General features: G+C 34.4%; 1 protein-coding gene across 4 annotated transcripts in view; it reads right to left on the minus strand.

Moving 5' to 3' along the window:
- Positions 1 to 5499: 5499 nt before the first annotated feature.
- Positions 5500 to 27380, minus strand: part of LOC125669640 (uncharacterized) — a 28804-nt gene continuing 6923 nt past the window's right edge. For 2 of the 4 annotated variants that reach the window (XM_056162437.1, XM_056162436.1), the window contains 8 exons: positions 18452 to 18605; positions 17341 to 17560; positions 15610 to 15699; positions 8417 to 8488; positions 7084 to 7210; positions 6877 to 6986; positions 6032 to 6125; positions 5500 to 5715 (listed from right to left, as the gene is read on the minus strand). In XM_056162437.1, coding sequence (XP_056018412.1) covers positions 5564 to 5715; positions 6032 to 6125; positions 6877 to 6986; positions 7084 to 7210; positions 8417 to 8488; positions 15610 to 15699; positions 17341 to 17560; positions 18452 to 18605 — 1019 coding nt within the window. In that variant the 3' untranslated portion in view covers positions 5500 to 5563. Of the gene's footprint in view, positions 5716 to 6031; positions 6126 to 6876; positions 6987 to 7083; positions 7211 to 8416; positions 8489 to 15609; positions 15700 to 17340; positions 17561 to 18451; positions 18606 to 25195; positions 27317 to 27380 lie in introns of those variants that run through there. The other 2 variants (XM_048904320.2, XM_048906271.2) reach the window with 2 other exon arrangements.

The raw sequence follows: 27380 nt of genomic DNA on the forward strand, positions 1-27380 counted from the left end.
TTCCTACTCTGTACGAGTGATATTTTAATCAAAGAACAAGATGTGTTTGTGAAACACAAATGTCCCGATAATGGCCAATTCCGAAGATGGCCAAGGTCACGAGGGCAAATATTTTGGTACCAGTAGAAAGATCTTGTCAAAAGAAATGCTCATGTACAATATGAAAGCTCTAATATTTACCATTTAGAAGTTATGACCAATGTAAAAAAAATTTTAAAGTAGGTCAAATGTCAAGGTCAAAAGGTTCAATACCAACAGAAAGATCTTGTAACAAGGAATACTCATGTGAAATATCAAAGCTCTATCTCTTACTGTTCAAAAGTTATTAGCAAGGTTAAAGTTTTCAAAAAGTAGGTCAAACTCCAAGGTCAAGGTCACAGAGTCAGAAATGTTGGTACCCACGGAAAGGTATTGTCACAAGGAATACTCATGTGAAATACCAAAGCTCTATCACTTACTGTTCAAAAGGTATTAGCAAGGTTAAAGTTTTCAAAAAGTAGGTCAAATTCCAAGGTCAATACCAACGGAAAGATCTTGTAACAAGGAATACTAATGTGAAATATCAAAGCTCTATCACTTACTGTTCAAAAGTTATTAGCAATTAAGGTTAAAGTTTCAGACAGAATGACAGAATTATAGAATTACAAAATGACAGACAGGACAAAAACAATATGCCCCCCGATCTTCGATCTCGGGGGGCATAAAAATGGTAATTATCGATTTTTGTTTGAGCTAATTTATTACTAAATACCAATAAACTTAATAATATTGTGTTTCCCTGCAGATTGGGTGGTTGCATGATGTCTGATAATCGGCCTTTAGGCAATATATGAAGGCAGCGATAAGCATTTGTACCCACCGCGTGTGGACGATAGTATGTTTTGCGTCTCACTGTGCGTAAGAATTCCACAAAGGGAAAGAACTATTGGGCAACTCGGAAATTGCGTATTAAAATCAGACTTCTTAGATCCACTCCGTATACTCTGCGTAAGAAGATCTGACATAACCCGACTAGGAGTCATGTTCAATTGAACTTTATGTTAGCCAATCAGCACGTCGCCAGTGAAATTGTCGGTGTTCACAATTTAAGGAAAATGGATGTGATTGTTTGGTTTAAGGTTGATCGATCCTCATGTGATGTCAGGTTTTTGCAAAATCTTCATTTAATTAAATTTTGCGCATGATAGAAATATATCTTTCAGAGGAATTTCATTCACTGAATAAAATAAAAAATTTGGTAAACTTTTGATACTGAAAAAGTTTTTATTTTCCATAGATAATCAATTATTTATAATTTTAAAAATGTTGTCTAGGGCAATAACTCCTATGCTCGAATTTCCTCTACTGCATGTCTATGACACAATGATTTCCCCAATATCCACAATTAATTTTTATATATCTATGAATTAGCTGTTTTCTTAAACTGTTGACATTTAAAATTTGTCATTTCAGCAAGTTTTTATTAATTTTCATTATTCTGTTTAACGAAAATGTGTGATTTTTTATGTTGATATATATATATATATATGTTTTTGTATGTCTGACATCTTTAAAAAGGTGGCAACATACACATTTTCTTTGGTTATTGATTAAATTAAACTATATTGAGTGGAAATTAATACAGTTTTTCCACTTTTAACCATTCATATTGATAAGTCACATGAGGATCGATCCACCTTAAAAGAAAACACTTCGCAGCTAGATGTGATGTCACAATGCACCGTTTAGTACGTAGACTGGCGTTATATTCCTCGCGTTTAATTAAGTAAACTATCTTGAAAACTATTCAAATCGTACCCATTCCTATTCATACATAAATCGCAATTCACAATTAATTTGATTTGGGTGTATTTTATATCGTACTTTTTGTTTGTATGAACGAAATAGATTAGGCATTATTGCGAAAGTTTAAAATTCCTTATGTGAGAATATACAATTTTATAGTGTGAAATAAACTTCATGAGAGGGAGAATACTGCAACTTATTTACAAATTGCTGGGAACCGCTTAAATAGCCATCATTGTCTGTATGATGCAATCTTGAAGGGCTGATAGTTCTCATGAATATTCCAAGCGAAAGGTCATACGGACGTGACCTATGGGATTATGTCAGATCCTATTGTAGTGATTGTGAGTGTATCTTAGGATCTGATTTTAATTAGATTGATTAGGACTGTTATGGATGTTCCCCAAACACCACCCCCACCATTTAAGTTGTGTCATTGTGCTTCTGCATTTAGGCTTTCAAGTGACTTTTTGTGCACCCAAAACATGTTTTGTAAATACGTTGCAGTATTCTCCCTCACATGAAGTTTATATAAAATTGTATATTCTCACATAAGGAATTTTAATGGAAACCAAAAATGTTATGCTCCTTCAAATGACAGTGTAAGTGTGTGTGCATTAAGGCATTTCTATTATACCAATCTATAGATATCTACTATGCTGTGAATATCTCATTTGCTTTATTCATAAGAAATTATGAACATTTTTTAATGATCCAATCAAATTGAAGCACTGTACGTGCATGCACATGCAGAATACTAAATTTGACAATGCCAATCGGTTAAGGGTTTCAATATATACCTACAATACAAATCTCAAACAATTTTATTGAAAAACGGAAAAGATAGATTGATTCCAAAGTTAGTGTACAAGAAATACCATGCACATGCACGCATGTTCAGACAATAAGACATTAGTTCTGCACATCTACAAATGGTATACTATCATTCTAACGAGAGTTCTACAAATGGTACATCATAAGCTCGTCGGACAGTGATGCCAATATTTCGGAGCATATGCATCCATGAGAAAATGTCCAGGAAACTATTTGACCTACTTTTAGTCCTAAAGTAGATAATGGTGCACCAAACCAGCTGAAATGCAAATTCAACTTGTATTCCTCCGAGAGGACGCTTGTGACTGAATTTCAGGGCAATATCTGTATCCGTAACGAAAAAAATTAAGAAGTGTTTGACCTACTTTTAGCCCTGAGACTAAATTTCAACGTTGGACATGCATCTGTTATGGAAAAAAGTCTGGAAAACATGACCTCAAATGGTCCGATCCAACTGAAGTGCAAACTGAATTTGGATTTCTCCGAGAGAAAGTTCAGGGCACATCTATATCCATAACAAAAAAGTCTGGGAAACTGTTTGGCATACTTTTAGCCCTAAAGTACATGTAGGTCATAGTGCACCAATCCAGCTGAAACTCTTATGATTCTTGAGGAAGAAATTATTTCAACACTATACATACATCTGTTACAGAAAGCAGTCCGGCAAACATGACCTCAGATGGACGGACAGTGCCATATACGTAATGCGATCCGTCTGATGACAGGCTTATAGAAAGGATTCATTTTAATCCCTTGTGTACTTTCAGAGAACAGTCCTGGATAAAAAAGAACAATATTTGTTGAAGTTTGGGGAACATAAATAGAATATTGTTGGGAATCAAAATCCTTGCAATGAGCACATATTCAAGTTGTATACAAAGGTCTTGGCTTTATTTTATCAGTGAGAGGAGTTACATGTGAATAGACAAACCATGTACTCACTTTGTAAAAATTCCTCAAAACTGACCTCAAAAGTTCAACACACCATTATTTTATCAAAAATTGAAGAAAATCAAAATTCTTGTCATATGCAAATGTTCGATACCCATACAAACACTTTGTAAAATAAGAATTCTAGGTCCTAGCCTGAAAACTGCACATATGACACTGGAGATTCTTACAACCCCCGAGTAATATTAAACATTTGTTAACAACTACAAGACAATGTTAGACAGACAAATCATGTACCCTCCGCATCACAATTTCAAATAAAGGAGTAAAACTGCAAGAAAGGTTGAAATGGATCAAAATTGCAACACACAAAGAAGCTACACAACAACAGCTTGATGTGAGGCAGGGAAATGAAAATAGGGACAGAAAACCCAAACAGATGGACATGCAGATATTGCTGAACCATAATAAAGTGGACAATTGATGGGTCATCTATAATAAAGTGGACAATTGATGGGTCATCTTATAAAGTGGACAATTGATGGGTCATCTTATAAAGTGGACAATTGATGGGTCATCTATAATAAAGTGGACAATTGATGGGTCATCTATCATAAGTGGACAATTGATGGGTCATCTATCATAAGTGGACAATTGATGGGTCATCTATAATAAAGTGGACAATTGATGGGTCATCTAATAAAGTGGACAATTGATGGGTCATCTATAATAAAGTGAACAATTGATGGGTCATCTATAATAAAGTGGACAATTGATGGGTCATCTGATAAAGTGGACAATTGATGGGTCAAATAATAAAGTTAACAAATGATGCATCATTTAAAGGGACTGATTCACGATTTTCCCCAAAATTATGTTTTTCACTTTTAATGATCAAAATCTATTGTCTAGTGTGTTTAAAAGATATCACCATAAAAATTAAGGTTATACATCATCACAGAAGCTCATTTTAGAGAGTTTATTATTTGGTTTGTAAACAAGGATTGCAGTATGTTATTGTTTACGAAATTTTCAAAAGAAATGGATATCGATTTGAGTTTATCATATCTTTCACATTTCAAGCATTCTTTGGGTAAAATGTGTCATCTCAAAGTTAAAATTTGTGCCTATGCAAAAGTAAGATGCTTTATATTACAAAATTAACATTTCACTGGTTAGTTTGTATACATGAAAAGACTCGAGTCTTTGTTTACACAACACAGATTTAAGGCTAAAATATTGCTTTTATTCTTGTGTTCAGAAGGTCAAAAGTTTGGCTGACAACACTAAATCAGTTATATTTTTAATGTTTAACACCAAAAATGAAAAATATTTTTTTCAAAAATCGTGAACCAGTCCCTTTAAGTGAAAGGAAAGAATTTCAGTGAATGAAAGGTGGACATTTGAGAAGATGATTTTTAGGACATCTGAACATATCGTTGGAGGAGATGCTGAGCATGTCTTTAGGACATCTGAACATATCGTTGGAGGAGATGCTGAGCATGTCTGCAAGCACTGATAAAAAGAAGCTAGACAGGTGCCACAAAATATTTCAAGGTCAATGACAAGAAGCTAGATCTCAGTTTTAAAACGAGGTACCATTCCTGAAAATTGGATAATAAATGTAACATACACATTATAATAGACAATTTTGGAATTTCCATAATCCAGCGACCTTGGCCTTGAAAATGAAGGAATCCTGATCTAGGCACAAGGTATTTTTCCTTAAAATGTTCTGATAAAAAAAAAAAAACACATTAGAATCTAGTATCCCCCCCCCCCTTTTTAAAAAAAAATTTTCATGGTAAATTGTTCATATTACAACCAAACTAAACCAAATATGTATCGCTCCATGCATCCATTTTTTTCTATCAAGTGTCCTAAATGAAATCCTGTACAGAACAGAACAAATGAATTAGCAAGTTACTATAGATTGTACCATCGCAGGTTTGTAGCGAGGGGATAAGAGAGACAACATTGTAATATACCTGAATATCACACATCTTTAATTAGTCAGCACATAACAATAACACAATACACATGTAATCATTCACTATTGACTTGCTTCCAGTTTCTTTTTTGTTTCAGTATCTTTTTGTGGTGTTTGTTTAACTGTTTTCACAAAACGTCTCAGTTCCGCGTCTTGTAACTTAAGTTGTTCTGGACAGGGCGGTACCAGCAACCTCGCTGAGGTCACAAAATCCTCTGCATGAAACAAATCACATGACTTTACATAACGTTCACATGTATTTTTAAAAACACATCCAGGTATTTATCGTCAAAAGAAAAGTGGCTTTTTATTCTTATTTTACCATGTGTAATCGTAAACTTGTCTTACGACTTCTAGGGCATATGTTACAATATCAGATTATGAAAGTCCATTTCAGTGTTTTAATTAAACAACAAAATGCTTTCTTTGTTGTTTTATCAGGTGATGAAGGTAGCAAGCATTGCGAAAAAAATTCACAACCCACAATGTTATTGGCAATGTTCTAAAATATGAATAAGTAAAATCATTTACCTCCAGGTTTGACCTGTGCTGCCTTGGGGTTGTTTAACAAAGTCAGGAAGAAGAAATCAAAATTCTCTATTATCTTATCTATTCCCATACTCAGCTGAAAAACAAACCATTATTTCTAAAGACGTAGTTATTGTGTTCAGTTAGAGATCGTGGACAGGTCCTTCAGTAATACCAAAAGTGGAAGACAAAATAAAGTACATGCAATCCTATATGTTGTACAGTAGTGACACAGGTGATCACATGACATAACTACATAGCCTGAATGATGACGGCCTTCAATTTGATGAAAAAGTTCACTGGACTGATGTAACAGCCTCACTGGATTAATGGAACAACCTCATTGGACTGATAGAACAGCCTTACTGATCTGATGAAACAGTGTGCCTACCTGTATGATCAGTTTCTGTATCTTACATGTATCAGTAGTTTGTTTACCTGTGCTATCAGGACCTGTGTTATATCAGTAATGCATTTACCTGTGCTATCATGACCTGTGTTATATCAGTAATGTATTTACCTGTGCTTTCAGGACCTGTGTTTTATCAGTAGTTTGTTTACCTGTGCTTTCAGGACCTGTGTTTTATCAGTGATTTGTTTACCTGTGCTATCAGGACCTGTGTTTTATCAGTGGTTTGTTTACCTGTGCTATCAGGACCTGTGTTTTATCAATAATTTGTTTACCTGTGCTATCAGGACCTGTATTTTATCAGTAGTTTGTTTACCTGTGCTTTCAGGACCTGTATTTTATCAGTAGTTTGTTTACCTGTGCTTTCAGGACCTGTGTTTTATCAGTGGTTTGTTTACCTGTGCTATTATGACCTGTGTTTTATCAGTGGTTTGTTTACCTGTGCTATCGGGACCTGTATTTTCCCTAGACTTCCCTCTTTTTTACAGTTATAAAGGACACTATCTTTCTGTTTCAGCATCATTTTCTCAATGTCTGCATCTAATGTGACTGCAAAAGCACAAACAGTACAGTTACCAGGGACGTAAAATTCATGCTTCTTTACTCGTTAAATATGACCAGATGACAGCATATTTCATCGACTCACATGTCTCAGTTGAAGGGTATACATCTCTCAATGCGTTACGCCACGGAAGTAGGGCCTCCTGCATTTCTGGGGTACAGAGAATGATGTCAAAGTCATTTCTTGTCAAATCTCCTTTTTTCCGATCCAACTGCAAAGATACACAAAAGTAACAATGGTAATCAGACAGTCTACAATGAGTTACTGTAAGCAGCCTTATATTTCACCATTAGTTTAATTTTTGCTGTATTCATCATAGACAGCTCATGCTGTGAAATCAAAATTGCAACAAATACAGTCTGACTAAAGCCAGCCTCATCTATTTTACTGCATCTAGTACTAACACAGTGAAACAGTCAGAAAGCTGAATCTAAAATTGCATTAAAAGAGAAGACACAATGAATATGATCAGAGCTTTAATAATGGATACAGTTTATATGACAAAGGCCTGAATTGACCCTTAAAAATATAAAAATTCATGTGAAGTTATCAAAATCTGCAAAAAATGACTTTTAAAAAATTTATGATCATTTTCATGCTGTTTCTTGTCATCTGTTGTCAGAAATGCAGCATTCTACAATTACCATCTGCTACCATATAATCATCTGCCATCATTTTTCAATACAAATGTCACTTTTAACGCTGAATTACAAAAACATCAAGTGTGCAAGAGAAAATTTTCCCTCTTTCAATATTGACCTATTTCCAGAGTTATACATCAGAGGTAACAAAATAAATCTTATTCTTTAAGGTGATTTACGCTATAGAAAGGTGAAGAAACTGTATATAGCTGTACTTCATAAAAACTTACAAAATCACAAAAGGTTATATATTTATGATGTCATATCATAAGATCCCCAATGTTTTGCTATAAATATCATTTTATCATGATATCAGAAAGTTGTGTGTACGATCTTCATCTGAACTTAGCTTCAAAACATCAAAAGTCTTTTCACAGGGCCAAATTAGGTTTCTACTATACATCTAGTTCTTCATGCATGAATTATTAGTCTTACCCGCTGTAGCAGTTTAGTAGTCTTATGTCCCACTGTAGCAGTTTAGTAGTCTTACCCGCTGTAGCAGTTTAGTAGTCTTACCCGCTGTAGCAGTTTAGTAGTCTTACCCACTGTAGCAGTTTAGTAGTCTTACCCGCTGTAGCAGTTAAGTAGTCTTACCCGCTGTAGCAGTTTAGTAGTCTTACCCACTGTAGCAGTTTAGTAGTCTTACCCGCTGTAGCAGTTAAGTAGTCTTACCCGCTGTAGCAGTTTAGTAGTCTTACCCGCTGTAGCAGTTTAGTAGTCTTACCCACTGTAGCAGTTTAGTAGTCTTACCCACTGTAGCAGTTTAGTAGTCTTACCCGCTGTAGCAGTTTTTCGTCCCCTGCATACACCGCCCCTAATCTCTGTGCTGTTAATGACTCTTCATCTGTCTGAAATAGACCACATGTGTATATTACATACATCATACATCACATGTGTAGTGTTAAAAATCTAGGATCTAGAGAGGGCACACATATCATATGTTCAAAAGGGCACTTTTCGTCGTGGCAAGACAATTTCAGGGCACTTTCATTGTATCATACTATGATAGTAATAGAATAATCATTTAACCTCTTTAAAAGTTAATACCTGCTGCCTTGATTTTAAACTTTTTAATCAATCTTGTGAAATAAAGAACAATTGTTTATATTAAAATTCAGTTCCTCACTGACTGTCCATTCTATGTTGAAGAGAGAAATATGTTTTTTAATGGTATATACATGTACAAGCTCAACAATTTTTTTTATCTATTTAACAAATAAGGACAAATTTACTTGGTTGATGATTAATGAAGACAAACCAGTAATTGTCAAATTGAGCGAATATTTAGTTCAAACTTTCAGGAAAAGAAGTGATGCTTTAAAACTGCAAAAATCATTATAGTTTATTATTCATATGTTGGTATAATACTGATATTGTCCATATACTTGTGTATACACCTGATTAGCAATTCATATATGTATGTACTTGTTTCCCCAACATGCTGCATCCACATGCAGTTTGCAGTCTATGTAACCTGTAGTTAATGTTGTAAACTTTCTTCCTTTTTTAAAATTTCCTTCTTTATTATCTGTCTTGCTTTTATGCCCTCTGGGCCCAAAATTGGAATAAAACTTATCTTATCTAACAAATATTTTAAAAAAAATTTATAGAGAAAAAAGGGCATGGTGCAATTAAAAAGGGCATGGCACCAGCCAAAAAGGGCATGGCGTGACACCATGCTAGTTTGCTTTAGATTTAACACTACATGTGTAGTATATTGATCACACACTCTACTCCGGATATATTGAAATTCAGTGGCCCAACTTGAATTGTTCATTATATCTAAAGTTCAATATCACTGATATTGAACTACATAGTTACTGGGGATTTATTTCCACTTCAATATAAGTGGCTTCAGTATAAGTGGCTTCAGTATCAGTGACTTCAATATAAGTGGCTTCAATATAAGTGACTTCAGTATAAGTGACTTCAATATAAGTGACTTCAGTATAAGTGACTTCAATATAAGTGGCTTCAGTATAAGTGACTTCAATATAAGTGACTTCAGTATAAGTGACTTCAATATAAGTGACTTCAGTATAAGTGACTTCAATATAAGTGACTTCAATATAAGTGACTTCAGTATAAGTGGCTTCAATATAAGTGACTTCAATATAAGTGACTTCAGTATAAGTGACTTCAATATAAGTGACTTCAATATAAGTGACTTCAGTATAAGTGACTTCAGTATAAGTGACTTCAATATAAGTGACTTCAGTATAAGTGACTTCATTATAAGTGACTTCAATATAAGTGGCTTCAGTATAAGTGACTTCAATATAAGTGACTTCAGTATAAGTGACTTCAATATAAGTGACTTCAATATAAGTGACTTCAATATAAGTGATTTCAATATAAGTGACTTCAATATAAGTGACTTCAGTATAAGTGACTTCAATATAAGTGACTTCAGTATAAGTGACTTCAATATAAGTGACTTCAATATAAGTGGCTTAAATATAATTGACTTCAATATAAGTGGCTTCAATATAAGTGATTTCAATATAAGTGGCTTCAGTATAAGTGACTTCAATATAAGTGGCTTCAATATAAGTGGCTTCAGTATCAGTGACTTCAATATAAGTGGCTTCAATATAAGTGGCTTCTGTATAAGTGGCTTCAGTATAAGTGACTTCAATATAAGTGACTTCAGTATAAGTGACTTCAGTATAAGTGACTTCAATATAAGTGGCTTCAATATAAGTGACTTCAATATAAGTGGCTTAAATATAATTGACTTCAATATAAGTGGCTTCAATATAAGTGGCTTCAGTATAAGTGACTTCAATATAAGTGGCTTCAATATAAGTGACTTCAATATAAGTGACTTCAATATAAGTGGAGCAGAGTGTATGTAGTACATGTACAAAACATACTTACTCAGATTTACATATGTAGCACTTAGGACCACATGTAGTACTTAATCTATTTATACATCACTGTGTACCTCTTGATCCACACCTGTGTCATATTTTATACATCACATGTGTAGTACTTGATCCACACCTGTGTCGTATTTTATACATCACTGTGTACCTCTTGATCCACACCTATGTTGTATTTTATACATCACATGTGTACTACTTGATCCACATCTATGTCGTATTTTATACATCACTTGACGTGCAGTACTTACACTACATATATGTGTTGTGTATAATACTTAGACTACATACACATGTATGTAACATTTATGCCTTGTTTACACGGATGCGCATTAAATTTTACTTCACATTAAATCTAATGCAAAGTAAAATAATGCACATAAAATCAATTACATGTATACGATTTAAATAGTGTTCACACTGTGGTAATGCAAAGTAAACTACCGTAATGCGCATCAAATTTGTACGCATTTCTAAATAATCGGATGCGCTAAATAAATATAAAGAAATAGACTACATTGATAAAAAATATTTTTATAGCTATTTAAACAAGATGTACTGTGAGCAATGCTCACTAAGAATACCGCCCGCTTACCCCAATCTCCCAAAGGGTGTTGTTAATAGGTATAAATTACCTCTTTCCTGAGTGTAAAAATATGGTATGCATTTGTAGAAGAAAATGGAAGATATAGTCCGAACACAAATCCATGGCATAAACCTATAATTTTGACCTTGAGATCAAAGGTCAAAGTCATAAAGAGGTCATGAATGTACATGACACATCGTCTCATGGTGATACACTCATGTGTCAAATATGGTATGCCTATGTCAAAGAACAAAGAAGTTATGGCCCGGACACAAATCCATTGTAAAAAACCTTTAATTTTGACCTTGAGGTCAAGGATCAAGGTCATATAGAGGTCATGAAGGTACTTGACACATCGTCTCATGGTGATACACTCATGTGTCAAATATGGTATGCCTATGTCAAAGAACAAAGAAGTTATGGCCCGGACACAAATCCATTGTAAAAACCTTTAATTTTGACCTTGAGGTCAAGGTCATATGGAGGTCATGAAGGTACATGACACATCGTCTTATGGTGATACATTCATGTGTCAAATATGGTATGCCTATGTCAAAGAACAAAGAAGTTATGGCCTGGACACGAATCCATTGTAAAACACCTTTAATTTTGACCTTGAGGTCAAGGGTCAAGGTCATATGGAGGTCATGAAGGTACATGACACATCGTCTCATGGTGATACACTCATGTGTCAAATATGGTATGCCTATGTCAAAGAACAAAGAAGTTATGGCCCGGACACGAATCCATTGTAAACAACCTTTAATTTTGACCTTGAGGTCAAGGGTCAAGGTCATATAGAGGTCATGAAGGTACTTGACACATCATCTCATGGTGATCTACCTGTGTGCCAAATATGGTATGCCTAAGTCAAAGAACAAAGAAGTTATGGCCCGGACACGAATCTGCACAGACAGACAGACGGACGGACGGACAGACGGACAGACAGACAGAGTGATTCCTATATACCCCCCAGAACTTCGTTCGGGGGGTATAATGAATATTGTGTATACATACAGAATGTTTTGTTCAAAGCACTGTATGGCGTACTACATATACATGCTTACAATGTTCACGTAACTGATCTACACACAACGAATTTATAGTGTTTGTTTTTGTAGGTTTCAAAGAAATTACTTATTTCCTCGGACAACCAGCATTCAACCAAAACAATATATTGCTTCTTCGTGAGCCTAGTTAACACCTCGGAACGTCTCTATCACCATTCTGCTGACTAATGTTGTCACAGTGATGTAATTTTTAATTACAGATATGTTTTAACAAACTTGAATCTGCACTATGTCAGGATGCTTTCATGTGAATTTACTTTCCTGGCCCAGTGGTTTTTAAGAAGATTTTCAAAGATTTTACCTATATATTCACATGTAAAATTTTGATTCCTTATTGTGGACCCATCCAGTGCTTCTTGAGAAGATTTTTAAATGACCCCATTCTGTTGATATGCAGATTTAAAAGCTTCTAATATTGATTAATATTTTCTAACAATTCATTCCACAGCTGTGAGACATATATATATGTGTCTCACAGTTGTGGAATGAATTGTTAGAAAATATTAATCAATATTAGAAGCTTTTAAATCTGCATATCAATAGAATATATATGTAATTGTAAAAGATCTTCTAAAACACTGTGTTTCTGCCCTCAGAATATATACACGGCTTTCACTTAATCTAGTAGGTCTACCGCTAATTTCACGAACATATTGAAAAACATCTAAATAATCTAAATGTAATTAAACCCTTAAAAACGAGAATGAGAGTCCTATAAACAAAATGCTTGGCTAGGAGGATCCATTTAAGTTGCTGTAGCATTTCTGACGATCGTCTACATAAGGGTGTAAAATTTCCCATTTAAGGACATGCAGGACGATGTGGCCAAAAATAATTCGTCAATGAATATTTGTTCTTTTTTTCAAGAAGCACCATCAAGATGTCCTTTACAATGTGTATAAATTTCATGGCCTGAACTTTCTAGGTATACAAGGGAGATAATACACTTTGAATTACCCCCCTTTTCGAAAATGTGAATTTTACAAGATCATTCTTTGTGCCTGATTTGGAATACATTGTTAGAAACTATATTTGTTTTGAACCTATCGAAATATTTAGAATTTTCATGATTATGGTACAAAAATTGAGTTAATGAAAACAAATTAAGATTTTAATCTTTTTTTAAATATACATGTATATATTATACATGACTTTGGACAAAACGTCTAGCTCTACAATTCGTCTTCCTTCAAACCACGGGGTTAGATCTAGTTAACGTAAGTATAAGCTACTACTTTGTTTACAAGATCAACAGTACTTCTGCGGCCAGGGTAGCTAGTGTCGCTTATGACTCGGATTGTCTCCATCCTATTTTTCAAGGAATTCATGTGTCGCACACGTTGTGACTTTGCACTTTTTTTTTTTACACGTCTGCTTCTCGCTTTCCGACGTGTATCATATTTACTACATTAGTTACCATTTTCGCAGCAGTGTTTCGTAAAGTTAGTAAAAATAATTTGTAATATAAGATAGTTTGAGAAATAAAGCATGAAAATGCTTGGGAAATCAAACATTCCTAGCATGGACATTAAGATTTGACAAAAAGTATCGACCTTCGGCATATGGGGGGTAGGGGTGGGGTATTTTTCGCAAACAATGATCGATTATAAAAGCACCAGACTAGTTCATACGTTTCCCAAGCAAGATTCGGTACCAACAAACGATCATCATCTTACACTTGCACCGGGTCATTGTTTACGTACAATTTACTTTCTTTTTGTAAATGCCTAGATTCAAATTGCATGTACATGTAGGAGCTATATACTATCAAAATTACTGTGGCGCATACTGTATTCATAATATATACAATGTATATGAAAAGGAAGACTTGTAATCAATCATCCTCACAAGTCAAGGTTTTTGTGATAACGTACTCTCCACACTCTGTGTAATCACAAAACCTTGACTTGTGAGGATGGTAATCAATATGAAATAGAAATGAAAATTATCATTTGACAAGAATTCAATCAACAGATTTACACATGACACTTGGCAGCGGTAGCAAATTACGACAAAATATGATGACATTTTCAGCTGCGTACAACATCGTGACGTACTTTTTTATTGTGACGTCATATAGTGTGTCTGTAGAGCATTGTGATTTTTCTCGGGAAACTTTAACTACGCTGCGTCCGGTTCTAAATTTATAATAAATTCGCAATCATCATGTGATCATCGTCCCGCATATCCTTAAGATCACTTTAGTGGCTTGCTTATGAAGTTTACATAATCTGCCAAGAGCTTGTTTTTGTTTTCCATTTTGCCCTACACAATATTAGCAGAACATGAGGAGAGACAGTTGTATTGAGCTCAGTTGTCATGAGTGAACATAATCTAGACATTACATCTATTTTGCTTGCAATTGTTTTTTTTTTAATAGGAAACAAACATATTCAGACCAGGTAAGACACCTGTCAATATAAACAAGTAGTTTTTCAATAACAATACTACCCAACATCTTCGCTAGCCAAGGGTTCCCTACAGAAAAGTGGAGCAGACCGTAAACTCTTGGCTAGCGAAGATGACAACCCACTTGTATGGATAAATTTCTACAATACCTTCCTTAACATTTGTTCCATACCAACAACCATACACTGAGCTTTTTAGATTGATTGTAAGCTTGTCTTATATATCACTGCAATAGCCAGGTCAGATGCAATAAAGTGTGTGTTGTTTAACCAAGTTATAAATTGCTTTGTTGTAATTAAGTTCTAGTGTGACTGTGCCGAGAAAATCTGATTCATTAGTAGGATTTATCACTGTGTATTGCAAGAGACAGGTCTGGATTAATTTCTTGGTGGCGGGACAGTTTTCCCCCTTATCAAATTCAATTACGGTAGTCAATTAACACATACTCCATTGTTTTGATTCACATCTTGACCAGTGAACAGCGAAGCTAGTCATTTGGTATTGGGTTAGTACATTTTGACAAGCACTAGTTACAACCATGTACAAAATGCTGTAGTAAGAAGACTCATTTTTTCTGGAGGAATTACTTTACAAATGGGAATCGTTAACTGCTGAAAATGTGAAATTAAATCACTATGAATCTTGTAACATTCAAGTGCTGTAATATTCAAGTACTGTATTGTAATATTCCAGCATTGTAAAATTCAAACAATGAAACATATTGAGGTCAAGTACTGCTCATGCCATGGCAACATTAAGTCCAAGACATAAATCTAGGTATTGATTGCTCTTTGCCAAATGCCTGGCATTCGGAAGTGAGAATCTTTTAGATATATGACCTTGAAAACAGAAGTTCCATGTCACAGTAGTACATGGGAAAAATTCTCAAACAGATGTATAATAAACAAAAGAAATAATCAACTACTATAATATTCAACTTTAAGTTACTGTACCATAAAATTCAAGGACTATAAAAAAGTACTGTAAAATTCAATGACTGATATTCAAGAGCTGTTTACCTTACAGATAACAAAACATCTCCTTGGACATTCAACTTCAAAGGTGTGAGGGAAAAATAACCTTTCAGAGAACTCTGATATAAACCTGGTCTGAAAAGAAATAGTTTGAAATTAATACATGTATAAAATCAATGTTTTAATATAATTGTATTCATTTTTATTGAACCATACATGGACACAAGTGACAAATACTGCATACTCCTAAATATACAAGAGGAATTTGTTATTGTCACGTAAGTTAGCAAGAAACATCACTCCCAAAATAAAATTACTTTTTGATATTGTTGAAATACATAATATGTAAACTCTTGATCAACAGCCCTCTTGCGAATTCATGTTCTTGCAATTTGATGTCTTCCAGCCATTTTATGATATCAAATACTTGCATAAAATAGGAATATACAGTAGTTATGATTGAGAGTTAATATACACACTGTATATACATATATATATATAATGCATGAGAGAGAAAGAGAGAGAGAGAGAGAGAGAGAGAGAGAGAGAGAGAGAGAGAGAAGGGATTTTTTAGGTTCTGTAGGGGGCTGAAATAAGGCCCCATTCCCAAAGCTAAAAAGCAGGTATTTTTCCCAATTTTTGCTTTGAAATTCCAAAAAATGAAAACAAATAAAGCAGGGTAACCAAATCATTCATAAATCTTCTTCACAGGTCCACAGATTACAATTTTTGCTTCAAAGTTCTTAGGAAACCTAATTTTTGGCCTCTGCTTATTTGAATGAGGTAAGCTTTGACCAAATTGAAAGTAAGAAGGAGCCCAATTATACCTTAAAGCACTCTGAATTGGGTTTTTCCCTATTTCTTTGTATGATACATTTTCCCCTATTTCAAGCAAATGTTGCTATTTTTCCGAACTGGAAATGCCCTGGCCCTTGAAATCAAGACCTTAAAAAAAAAAACCTGGAGAGAGAGAGAGAGAGAGAGAGAGAGAGAGAGAGAGAGAGAGAGAGAGAGAGAGAGAAAGAGAGAGAGAATGAATAATGTATATAATAGCAAAACATAGTTCATTGTGATAACTGTCATTGGTTTTTGTTTCACTTTGTATTTTGTAAGAGATGTTTTAGGGTTTCTCTAGGATTTCGTCAACATATATCCTGACCAGTCTATTCATTTTTGAAAAGGTTAATGAGTCCCAAAAATGTTTGACGAGTCCCAGTAAATTTTGCCAAGTCCAGAAGTTAAAATGTCCATATATAAAGTAGCCTTGTCAGTACAATTATGTTGATTTATCATGTTTATGACTATGCGATGAATCAATACCCAAATAATGTTTTCAGTTTTTTGCTATGGTTCAAAATCATCATTTCAGCAGAATTTTTAGTAAGAATCTAATTTTGACATTAACAGCGAAAGTGACGAGATCACTAAAATTGAATATCGCTAACAATTTATTTCATATCGAGGTAATGGTTACCTTTCCTGAAATTATAAAGTCACTAAAATTAGCTCTCACTACATATATACAATGTACACCCATTTTTATGGGAAAATTGCTAATTTTGTGTCTCGCTAAAAATTCCACTTAAATATAATACAGTAATATGAATGAAATATTGAGATAAGATTGTGAGAAATGGCTGAGTGAGACATTGAGATAAGATTGTGAGATTTGACTGATATATGGAGATAAGATTGAGAAATGTCTGAGATATTAAGATAATATTGTGAGAAATGACTGAGATATTGAGATGAGATAGCTTGTGATTGAATGTCTACCTGCTTCTTTGTTTTCATGTTACAGAGGATGTCAAGATAAACCACTCCTTTCGCATTGTTGAGAATCATGGGATCCGCATAATCTTGCTGCAGTTTAATGGCATCCTCTACGGAGAACTCAGTTTCTGGGAAGAACTCCATGAAATAGATGCTGTCATCAGGAACTCGCATTGTGAACTCGCTATCCTCTTTTTTCTCCTCAAAAATCGTTTTCTTCATTCTGTATATAGATGAGACATGAAATATTTAATTTTTTATTATATTCTAAAGTCCTCCCCAAAATACATGCCATTTTAAAAACAATTTTAATCTTAAAAGTCATTTTGAATTCTTCCCCAAAATACATGATATATTTTCAAATGCATAAACACAGGCATTCAAACAGAAAATAATACACAGTAATATGAACATAAAAAAACAACTGAAGTTAGGAAGATCTGATCAATATAAACAATGCACAACTACTGTTACATAATCCTGCAGCAGGGAAGATGACAGAGCAATAAGGCTCCAAATATTTTATGTCTTTAGAAAGTCATCATGAATTTTTAATTTTTTTTAATCTTATTTTCTATTGTCAGATATATGTTAGTCTTAGAAATCTTAATGCAGTTATCCTGATTATATGACATCATAAATATTACCAAATATATTTCTCTGTCAAAAAAATCACAGTCACTATGTTGTCTGATTCGCTTTGGTTTAATAAATTCATTGTCATCAAAAAAACCAATCATTATTGTTACTCTCTGAAAGTAACAATGATAATTTCCTTGAAATATTCTTCATAGAAATTTTGCTAAAATGATAAAAAATTGATTGAATTCTTATATCATAGTTCAGTTTTCTTTTGGGAATTTTATGGGCAATTTGGGAAAATAAATGGTGTTTTTGATGGGGAATGGGGTTTTATTTTCGGTCTGCAATTCTATACAGTGTGAAAAATAGAATTGTAGACAATGTCCTCTTTCAAATTTGGCATAGAAAGGTAAAAGTTCATAAAATTTATATACATTTACTCATTTTCTCAAAATCACTTTGGTAGGAAGTTTTGTAAACCTGAAAATAAAATTTTGAAAATACCTCAGAAGTGTTTGAAGAGAATTCTTACTTTCTGGTCCATATTTTCTTGCCGTCCTGTTCTTTATAAGTCTTGACCCTGGCTTTGCCTTTGCTTCCCTTGTTTAATGAACATGAAGGCACCACGCCTGGGATCGTGGCATTCAGGAGTTTCGAAATGGACCGTACACGAGATAAATTGTGCACTGAAAATAATAAATCTATCTTTGCATTCTGTCCACATAATGTGTTTACACAGTACTATTGGAGAATTGAGGAAATGTGTGCCCTGAATAATTTCATGATTATATCAATGTGCATACTGGAATTTCCAATAGTCTTGTCATAGTCAAGATGTAATTGACTCAATTAAAGCAAGAAATGTTTTAGAAACATATATATACCCCTACGTGGCAATAGTAAAAAAATTTAATGCATGAAACGATAGCAAAAATATAGGTTATCTACTAGTCAAGGGTAACCACAATATGAAATTTGATCTCTATCGGGCAAAACGTTCTAATTGAAAAATATTGAGTGCACAATATTTTCTTATGTCCAAAGTAGTTTGACCCTTGAACTTTGTCCCTGTAACCTGAAAAAATGAATTGGGATCATCTATGTTTTGTAGGATGAACCTGAGTGTCAATCAAAGGGTTCTCATGATATTGTGATCTTCCTGAGTGTGTTTGAGATCACTGTTCCTGTTGTTCTCGTGCTCAGCTCTTCGAGTCGAGAATGACGAGAACAAGTGTACATGAACATGTTCTTTGTTCTTCAACCACACTACCTACAGAAGTGGTGTGAGTTCTTGTGATACACACTACCTACAGAAGTGGTGTGAGTTCTTGTGATACACACTACCTACAGAAGTGGTGTGAGTTCTTGTGATACACACTACCTACAGAAGTGGTGTGAGTTCTTGTGATACACACTACCTACAGAAGTGGTGTGAGTTCTTGTGATACACACTACCTACAGAAGTGGTGTGAGTTCTTGTGATACACACTACCTACAGAAGTGGTGTGAGTTCTTGTGATACACACTACCTACAGAAGTGGTGTGAGTTCTTGTGATACACACTACCTACAGAAGTGGTGTGAGTTCTTGTGATACACACTACCTACAGAAGTGGTGTGAGTTCTTGTGATACACACTACCTACAGAAGTGGTGTGAGTTCTTGTGATACACACTACCTACAGAAGTGGTGTGAGTTCTTGTGATACACACTACCTACAGAAGTGGTGTGAGTTCTTGTGATACACACTACCTACAGAAGTGGTGTGAGTTCTTGTGATACACACTACCTACAGAAGTGGTGTGAGTTCTTGTGATACACACTACCTACAGAAGTGGTGTGAGTTCTTGTGATACACACTACCTACAGAAGTGGTGTGAGTTCTTGTGATACACACTACCTACAGAAGTGGTGTGAGTTCTTGTGATACACACTACCTACAGAAGTGGTGTGAGTTCTTGTGATACACACTACCTACAGAAGTGGTGTGAGTTCTTGTGATACACACTACCTACAGAAGTGGTGTGAGTTCTTGTGATACACACTACCTACAGAAGTGGTGTGAGTTCTTGTGATACACACTACCTACAGAAGTGGTGTGAGTTCTTGTGATACACACTACCTACAGAAGTGGTGTGAGTTCTTGTGATACACACTACCTACAGAAGTGGTGTGAGTTCTTGTGATACACACTACCTACAGAAGTGGTGTGAGTTCTTGTGATACACACTACCTACAGAAGTGGTGTGAGTTCTTGTGATACACACTACCTACAGAAGTGGTGTGAGTTCTTGTGATACACACTACCTACAGAAGTGGTGTGAGTTCTTGTGATACACACTACCTACAGAAGTGGTGTGAGTTCTTGTGATACACACTACCTACAGAAGTGGTGTGAGTTCTTGTGATACACACTACCTACAGAAGTGGTGTGAGTTCTTGTGATACACACTACCTACAGAAGTGGTGTGAGTTCTTGTGATACACACTACCTACAGAAGTGGTGTGAGTTCTTGTGATACACACTACCTACAGAAGTGGTGTGAGTTCTTGTGATACACACTACCTACAGAAGTGGTGTGAGTTCTTGTGATACACACTACCTACAGAAGTGGTGTGAGTTCTTGTGATACACACTACCTACAGAAGTGGTGTGAGTTCTTGTGATACACACTACCTACAGAAGTGGTGTGAGTTCTTGTGATACACACTACCTACAGAAGTGGTGTGAGTTCTTGTGATACACACTACCTACAGAAGTGGTGTGAGTTCTTGTGATACACACTACCTACAGAAGTGGTGTGAGTTCTTGTGATACACACTACCTACAGAAGTGGTGTGAGTTCTTGTGATACACACTACCTACAGAAGTGGTGTGAGTTCTTGTGATACACACTACCTACAGAAGTGGTGTGAGTTCTTGTGATACACACTACCTACAGAAGTGGTGTGAGTTCTTGTGATACACACTACCTACAGAAGTGGTGTGAGTTCTTGTGATACACACTACCTACAGAAGTGGTGTGAGTTCTTGTGATACACACTACCTACAGAAGTGGTGTGAGTTCTTGTGATACGTACTCGGCAATCGGGATTGGCAGGAATTTGTACACATGCAAGAATGGTGGTCTCAAACACATTCCCTATGTCCAGAGTGGATTGACCTTTAACTTTGTGACTTCAAACATCTACTTTTTATGGGAAATCAGTATAACATTAAGTGTAACGTCTGTCAAGAAAATGGTTCTTAAAATACTGAGCAGACAAGACATGATCTACTGACTGACCAATTGACATACTGACCAACAGGTGCAAATATGCCCCCCCCTCCCCCTTTTTCAACTTGGTTATGAGACAAATCGATCTTAATAGTCAAGGGTGAAAAATCAAATTAATTTGTAAATAAGTGATTTCTAGTATTAGAATGAATTTGTGTGTAACACGAGATGATGGAGACGCTATATAATTTATTTTCCAGAAATTATGTGTAAAATCATACATTCACAAATTCCATGTTAAGTAGAACAATTAACAAGTAAACAAAGAAAAATTAAGTGATTATACATTCTAAACTTGCTATAACTCTTAGACACTTTACAACTGATTAATATGTTGACACTGTGCCATCATTGTTCAGGGGACTTTTTTTTTTAAAAATTTGAATTAATATGAGAAAATAGCAGATATGGACAGGTCAATGCTAGCAAAACTCTGTATACTGCGCTCAAGCTTCCTCAATATCTATAGAATGACTGTTACTGTTATAACATCATAAATTTCACAATCAGATATCAAACAATAATTTGCACATTAATTTCTAAAACTAGTAGCTTATTGAAGTAATTTATATCATTGATTTATGATAGCTCTATATTTATTAAAGAAATTATTCATTGACCCCAAAAAATACCCTATGGTTTCTTCATGGATCACTGGATGTGGGTGGAGCTCATCTATGGTCATTGTTATTTACCTGGAATTTACTTGGCAAATAGAGCAGGGTGTTGTGTATAGTTTTGATATACACAGGACTCAGTGCTGTTTGCAGAGTTTCTGTGGTCATAGTAATTGTATAATGGTTGTATTCCTAAGGTAACTAACACACAGTGTACAATCACTCTCCCCTTTCTTTCTCTCAGTCATTGACTCAACATGCTCAATGAATAATTTCTTTTATAAATATAGAGCAATCTAATTAAAAGTAGATGTTAGATCCGCTCGCGTACTCGTATGCGAGTACGCGAGCGGATCTAACATCTAATTTTAATTAGATTGAAATATAGAGGTATCATCAATTGATAACATAAATTATTTCATTAAGTCACCATTTTTAGAAATTAAGGTGCAAATTATTCTTTGATTTCTGATTGTATAATTTATAATACTATTATATCAAAATTGCATTGTTCAGGGGTCTCTTTCAAAATTTTGAATTACAAGAAAGTAGCAGTTGTGGAGAGATCAATACAATCGAAACACAGACAGTCACACATAGGATCAACATATTCTTCCTCATTAAATTATGCAACCACAGGACACACTGTGATAATGACGAAGTTCGCGATTCTGAACCATCTCAATGTTTCGGAGACCCCATACTACACTACAATAGTTCAAAAAGAGCTACACAAATTAAGAAAAGTTTCGAAAGTTGAAATTCCTAGGTCTTTGTAAAAACGAATTTTCGAGACAATGGAGTCATTTCTGACGGCACTCGTCCTGTTCACACTTATGCTCCCCTTTTCTCTTAGTTGCACAATATATTGACTATCACCAAGAGATGTATTGCAAATTCAAGTGTTCTATCACTACCTGAAAATTAAAAAGTCGATGCAATTCACTTGTGAAGGACAAATGCCCAACGCTTGACTTACTAACTCAGCTGGAAATTATACTCATGTATGTACAATTAAAAGCTAAGTTCAAGGCCGTTCTTGTCATGGCCGCATCAAACCTAAGATGCGATTACTCTCTCACCAAACGCTCGATATTTCGAAGTGAAAACCATGGGTCTTTCGAATATGACCTTTAAAAACGGAGATCCCATGTCGCGACAGACGTTGGCACGTTAAAAATCATTACAAGTCGTATTTCACCTACAACTACAAACATTACATAAACGTTTGAAGGAGTATTAATTGATAAGAGATACGTTTTTGTTGTTCTTATGTTTTTGCGACATTTAACGCTAAACATGATCAACTTGCAATGGCAAAAACTGCTTTCAATACTTTTTTGTTTTGTTGTTAGCGAGAGCTTACATATTAATATGATATTTTTGATTTGGAGAGAAGTTAGACTCCAATATTTTATATTTTTCAAATTGTAGTTCTTTGATAATATGATCACTTGGATTTAGATGCTTTGGAACCGATGTCTGTAAGAATCAGACATAATATGGATAGTATACATAGAATATCATATAACGTTGAACTTCATTAATTAGCTTTTATACAACGTCAATTTTTTTTCGTATGAAAATGTAATTAGTGGTCAAAAATTAGCACATGCCTGAAACAAACTAGCGTTTTAGAGGATGAAATTGACTTACCAGTATATATGCAGTACTACAAAGAGCATCTACATAACTTCAATTATCTCCCTTGTAAACTCTTCTGCGTCTATGGAAGCCATGCCGTAACAAAGTTTATGCTATGAAAATGTGCTAATTTAAATTAGCAAATCGACGACTTTCCCCTCTCTCGATTTTTTATACGATCATTATAAGCATATTCCACTACAAGTTTCGCAAAAACCATTTCTGTTGCAATTAGTTTGTGGTAAAACAGTAGAATGACTAGACTTAACTTTCATTGTATCATATTATGATAGTAATAGAATGATCATTTAATTAGCCTCTTTAAAGGATAATACCTGCTACCTTATGATTTTAAACTTTCCAATCAACCTTGTGAAATAAAGAACAATTGTTTAAATAATTAACAGATATTTTTTAAAAAATTTATAGAGAAAAAAGGGCATGCACAGCGGGGTTAAGGTGTCCCGAGTAAAATAACAAGTAATAACAGCATATTCATATAAAAGTAAAATTCTTTCAAGCGTCGCATATTTTTAGTAAAAATCGTTTGTCAATAAATAAACAAACATCGTATCACTTGGGGAAATCCTTTGCTTAACTATTACGTCGTCATACAAGTGACGTAGAGCTATTTTTATCCGCTAGACTTTTAGTTGTTTATCACCTCGGTACAGAAGAAAGATGCACTCAAATCATTTGCAGTTTGGGCTTGATATGTCGACATTGATATGGTAAATTTAAAGAGTGATACGTATCAGTACAATATCCTCTCAAATATAGCAATTTCCATTTATATCTCAACTCAAATGTTGGGCATTTTCCACATTCAAATCCAAATCGTATCTAAACGAGGCAAAATATTGTACCTTCCGTATCAAAATCCTAAATCTGCAATTAGTTACCTTTCTGAATATGCCTTGATCGAAATAAAATATCGTCATCTTTCACCTGCATGAAGTCGATATGTACATGCGTTGGTTTTCTTTATTCCAAATAACTATACACATCGGGGACGATATCAAGGCCACAAAGTGATGTAAAGATTACTTTACAGTCTTTCGTGCACATACTATATATAAAAATATGAGACTTATATATTATCGAAGAAAACTGGGGGAAAAAATCATCTGACAAACAGATTTAAACACATACAGCTTGAACACTAGATAACGGCAATAAATAGCAAGAAAATATTATGACATTTTCCCCGCGATACAACTATAGACCTGTACGTCGTGACGTACTTTTATATTGTGACGTCATATGTAGTATGAAGTACACCGAGGTACAGTTTATGATGCTTGTTTTAACTTTACTCGGGACACCTTAACCCTGCTGCGTGGCACAGCACCATTTCAGTTTGCTTTAGATTTAACATTACACATATATACATGTTTAGGCCACATCAATTTGTAAAATAGTTCTTCGGATTTCAAACAAAAAATTTGAGGCGAGAAGGCGAAATAATTTTACAAATATTATTTTTCATTTTGGAGATAAAAATTATGAGGCTAGAGAATACAAGAAATATATATATTCTTAAACGAATTAAGTGTGATTTTAAAAAGCGAGCCCTTAAAATAAAGACCTAAAATCATCAGATATCATAATTTTGGCACATCGGAGTCGAAAGGTCGGTCGAAGCATAAACCGTCACCGACTCCGACATTTACACGTTTTTCAGAATCAAAACATGAATGCTTGCGAAGAGAAGTTGATGAAGGCTATTTTTACCTACTTTTTCCTTTATTTGCATTTCGTGGCCAAACGCAGGCACTGCGCAATATGGTGTATACCAAATTTCTTGATTCACTTCCACTGACGATGAAATTTACCAAAAAAATATTTGAGAAAAAATTATTACTTTCTAACTTTTCAAATTTGCATCAATAACTGCACCCAGTACCATTTTCTAGGAGCTAAACGGGATCACAGCTACTTGATAAAAAGTCTAGAATGTCTTACAAATCTGTATTAATTTTAAAGTTTACCTTCATGCATTTTTACATTGAAGGTTTTGGGGGAGATTTTTCATGCATTTCCTCTACATTCTCCACCCTCATTAAGTACTCTTTACACTCTGAATTTTGCACAACATGAATACATAAAACAACTGACCTGTTTAAAAGATGTGTCATAATTATTATTTATTTATATTTTTAAAAACAGGTAAAAGTAGGTAGAAGTAGCTACTTTAAGTACGTTTAAATACCTAAGTAGCTATTAATAGAGGGCAAAGCCCTCTCATGGCCCAAAGGGCCATGAGAGCGGAGCTCTCCCTATAGGTAACACGTATATGTATAAATGTTTAAAAGGAAAATATAGGAAAATAATGAAAATTAAACCATACCTATGGAGCTTGAAAATTTTGGTCCCAATGGCGTCGATTCGAATTTTAGTGCATGGACATGTATTCCTCTATTTTGAATCTTGTCTACCCGGCTAGTTCACGTCGTTCTGAGATATGTTACATAAAATCCGTAAAAGCATGTAAATCTTATTTCTTATAAATCATATATATAGGCCTAATCATTCCTCGATTAACGCCATATCTCCTGTGTTTGTAAATTTGCTAAATAACGACGCTGAATATGACGTCATAATGTACTGCTTACATCAATATTGCGTTATATTTCCAGCGTGCAATATATAGGCGGATCAAATGTCCAAAATTAGGATGCTTTGATACAGCTCTGTCCTCATGCTAACTTCTGGGTTTTTTTGGGTCCTGTTTTGGATATAGATACTAATGCCAATACCTTTTTGCTTCGCCCTCAAACACGGTCACGCCATAAAACATATTATTAGCTATCAATAGACTGGACCTGTTAAAAATGCATGGGATGGAACCACTTCCATGAAGCCGGATATTTCTAGATCCATTTATATGTTCATGTGCCTGCGCTTGTACTAGCAGTAGCTCCGTCAACATGTTACAAAAGACGGGCATATCGAAATAAATTAATTGATGGGAAACTGTGCACTTATTTTAAGCTTAAGGAGCACTTTGGTTTTGAGAACTATCTTAATAAAATTAAAAATTTTGATATTAGAAGATTTATTTGTAAGTTACGGATATCAGCTCAAAAATTAATGATTGAAGTTGGTAGATATTCTGGTATTACTAGGAATGAACGAATATGTAACAAATGCAACTCTGGTTTATTAGGTGATGAGATTCATTTTTTGATTAAATGGGAAAAGTTTGCTGATGAAAGAAAATCTTTTTGTGGTGCTATAGAAAAAAAAACCAGTTAATTTTTTTTTTTTTACCAAACTCAATGATGAACAAAAATGCATTTACATACTATGGTCTGAAGAGCCATCCATTCTAAATATAACTGGAAAAATTATTTTGAACAATATATGACACTGTATTTGTATATAAGTTAACTATGTGTTATGTAATCACTTCTTTCTTTACTTGTATATGTATATTATTTGTATGTATTTTCATGCTGCCCCTTGAGGGCCCTTGATTGGAAATAAATATAGTTAGTTAGTTATAAAACTAATATTTTTAAGATTTCGAATTTCCTCAGATTGTTCTTTGCAACTGGTCTTAATGGGTACAAATAATAAATCAGAACCTAGCGCATCAACATTAGAATGTGTACGTAATAATCGTAATTTTGTTTTCAAACTGTTAGCAATTTTTCTACAACTATAGGTAAATATATCTTTTAAAAAACGTGGCATATTCTTGAAAAATATCTACAAACCTATGGAGGCCGCCATTTTAATCTCTGAATTACTTCGATCGTAAATCAATTCTCTTCATATTTGGTTTGTTTGATTTACATAATTCACGAGACAATTCGTATAAGAATATTAAGCATGCTTTATAATGGGGTCTAATTCAAAATCGGAAATTTCTGAAATCAAAGGATATACCAATCATGAATCGCGTGTAATGACAGAAT

This window comes from Ostrea edulis, chromosome 4 (genome assembly GCF_947568905.1).
Source record: "Ostrea edulis chromosome 4, xbOstEdul1.1, whole genome shotgun sequence".
Taxonomy (NCBI): Eukaryota; Metazoa; Mollusca; class Bivalvia; order Ostreida; family Ostreidae; genus Ostrea; species Ostrea edulis.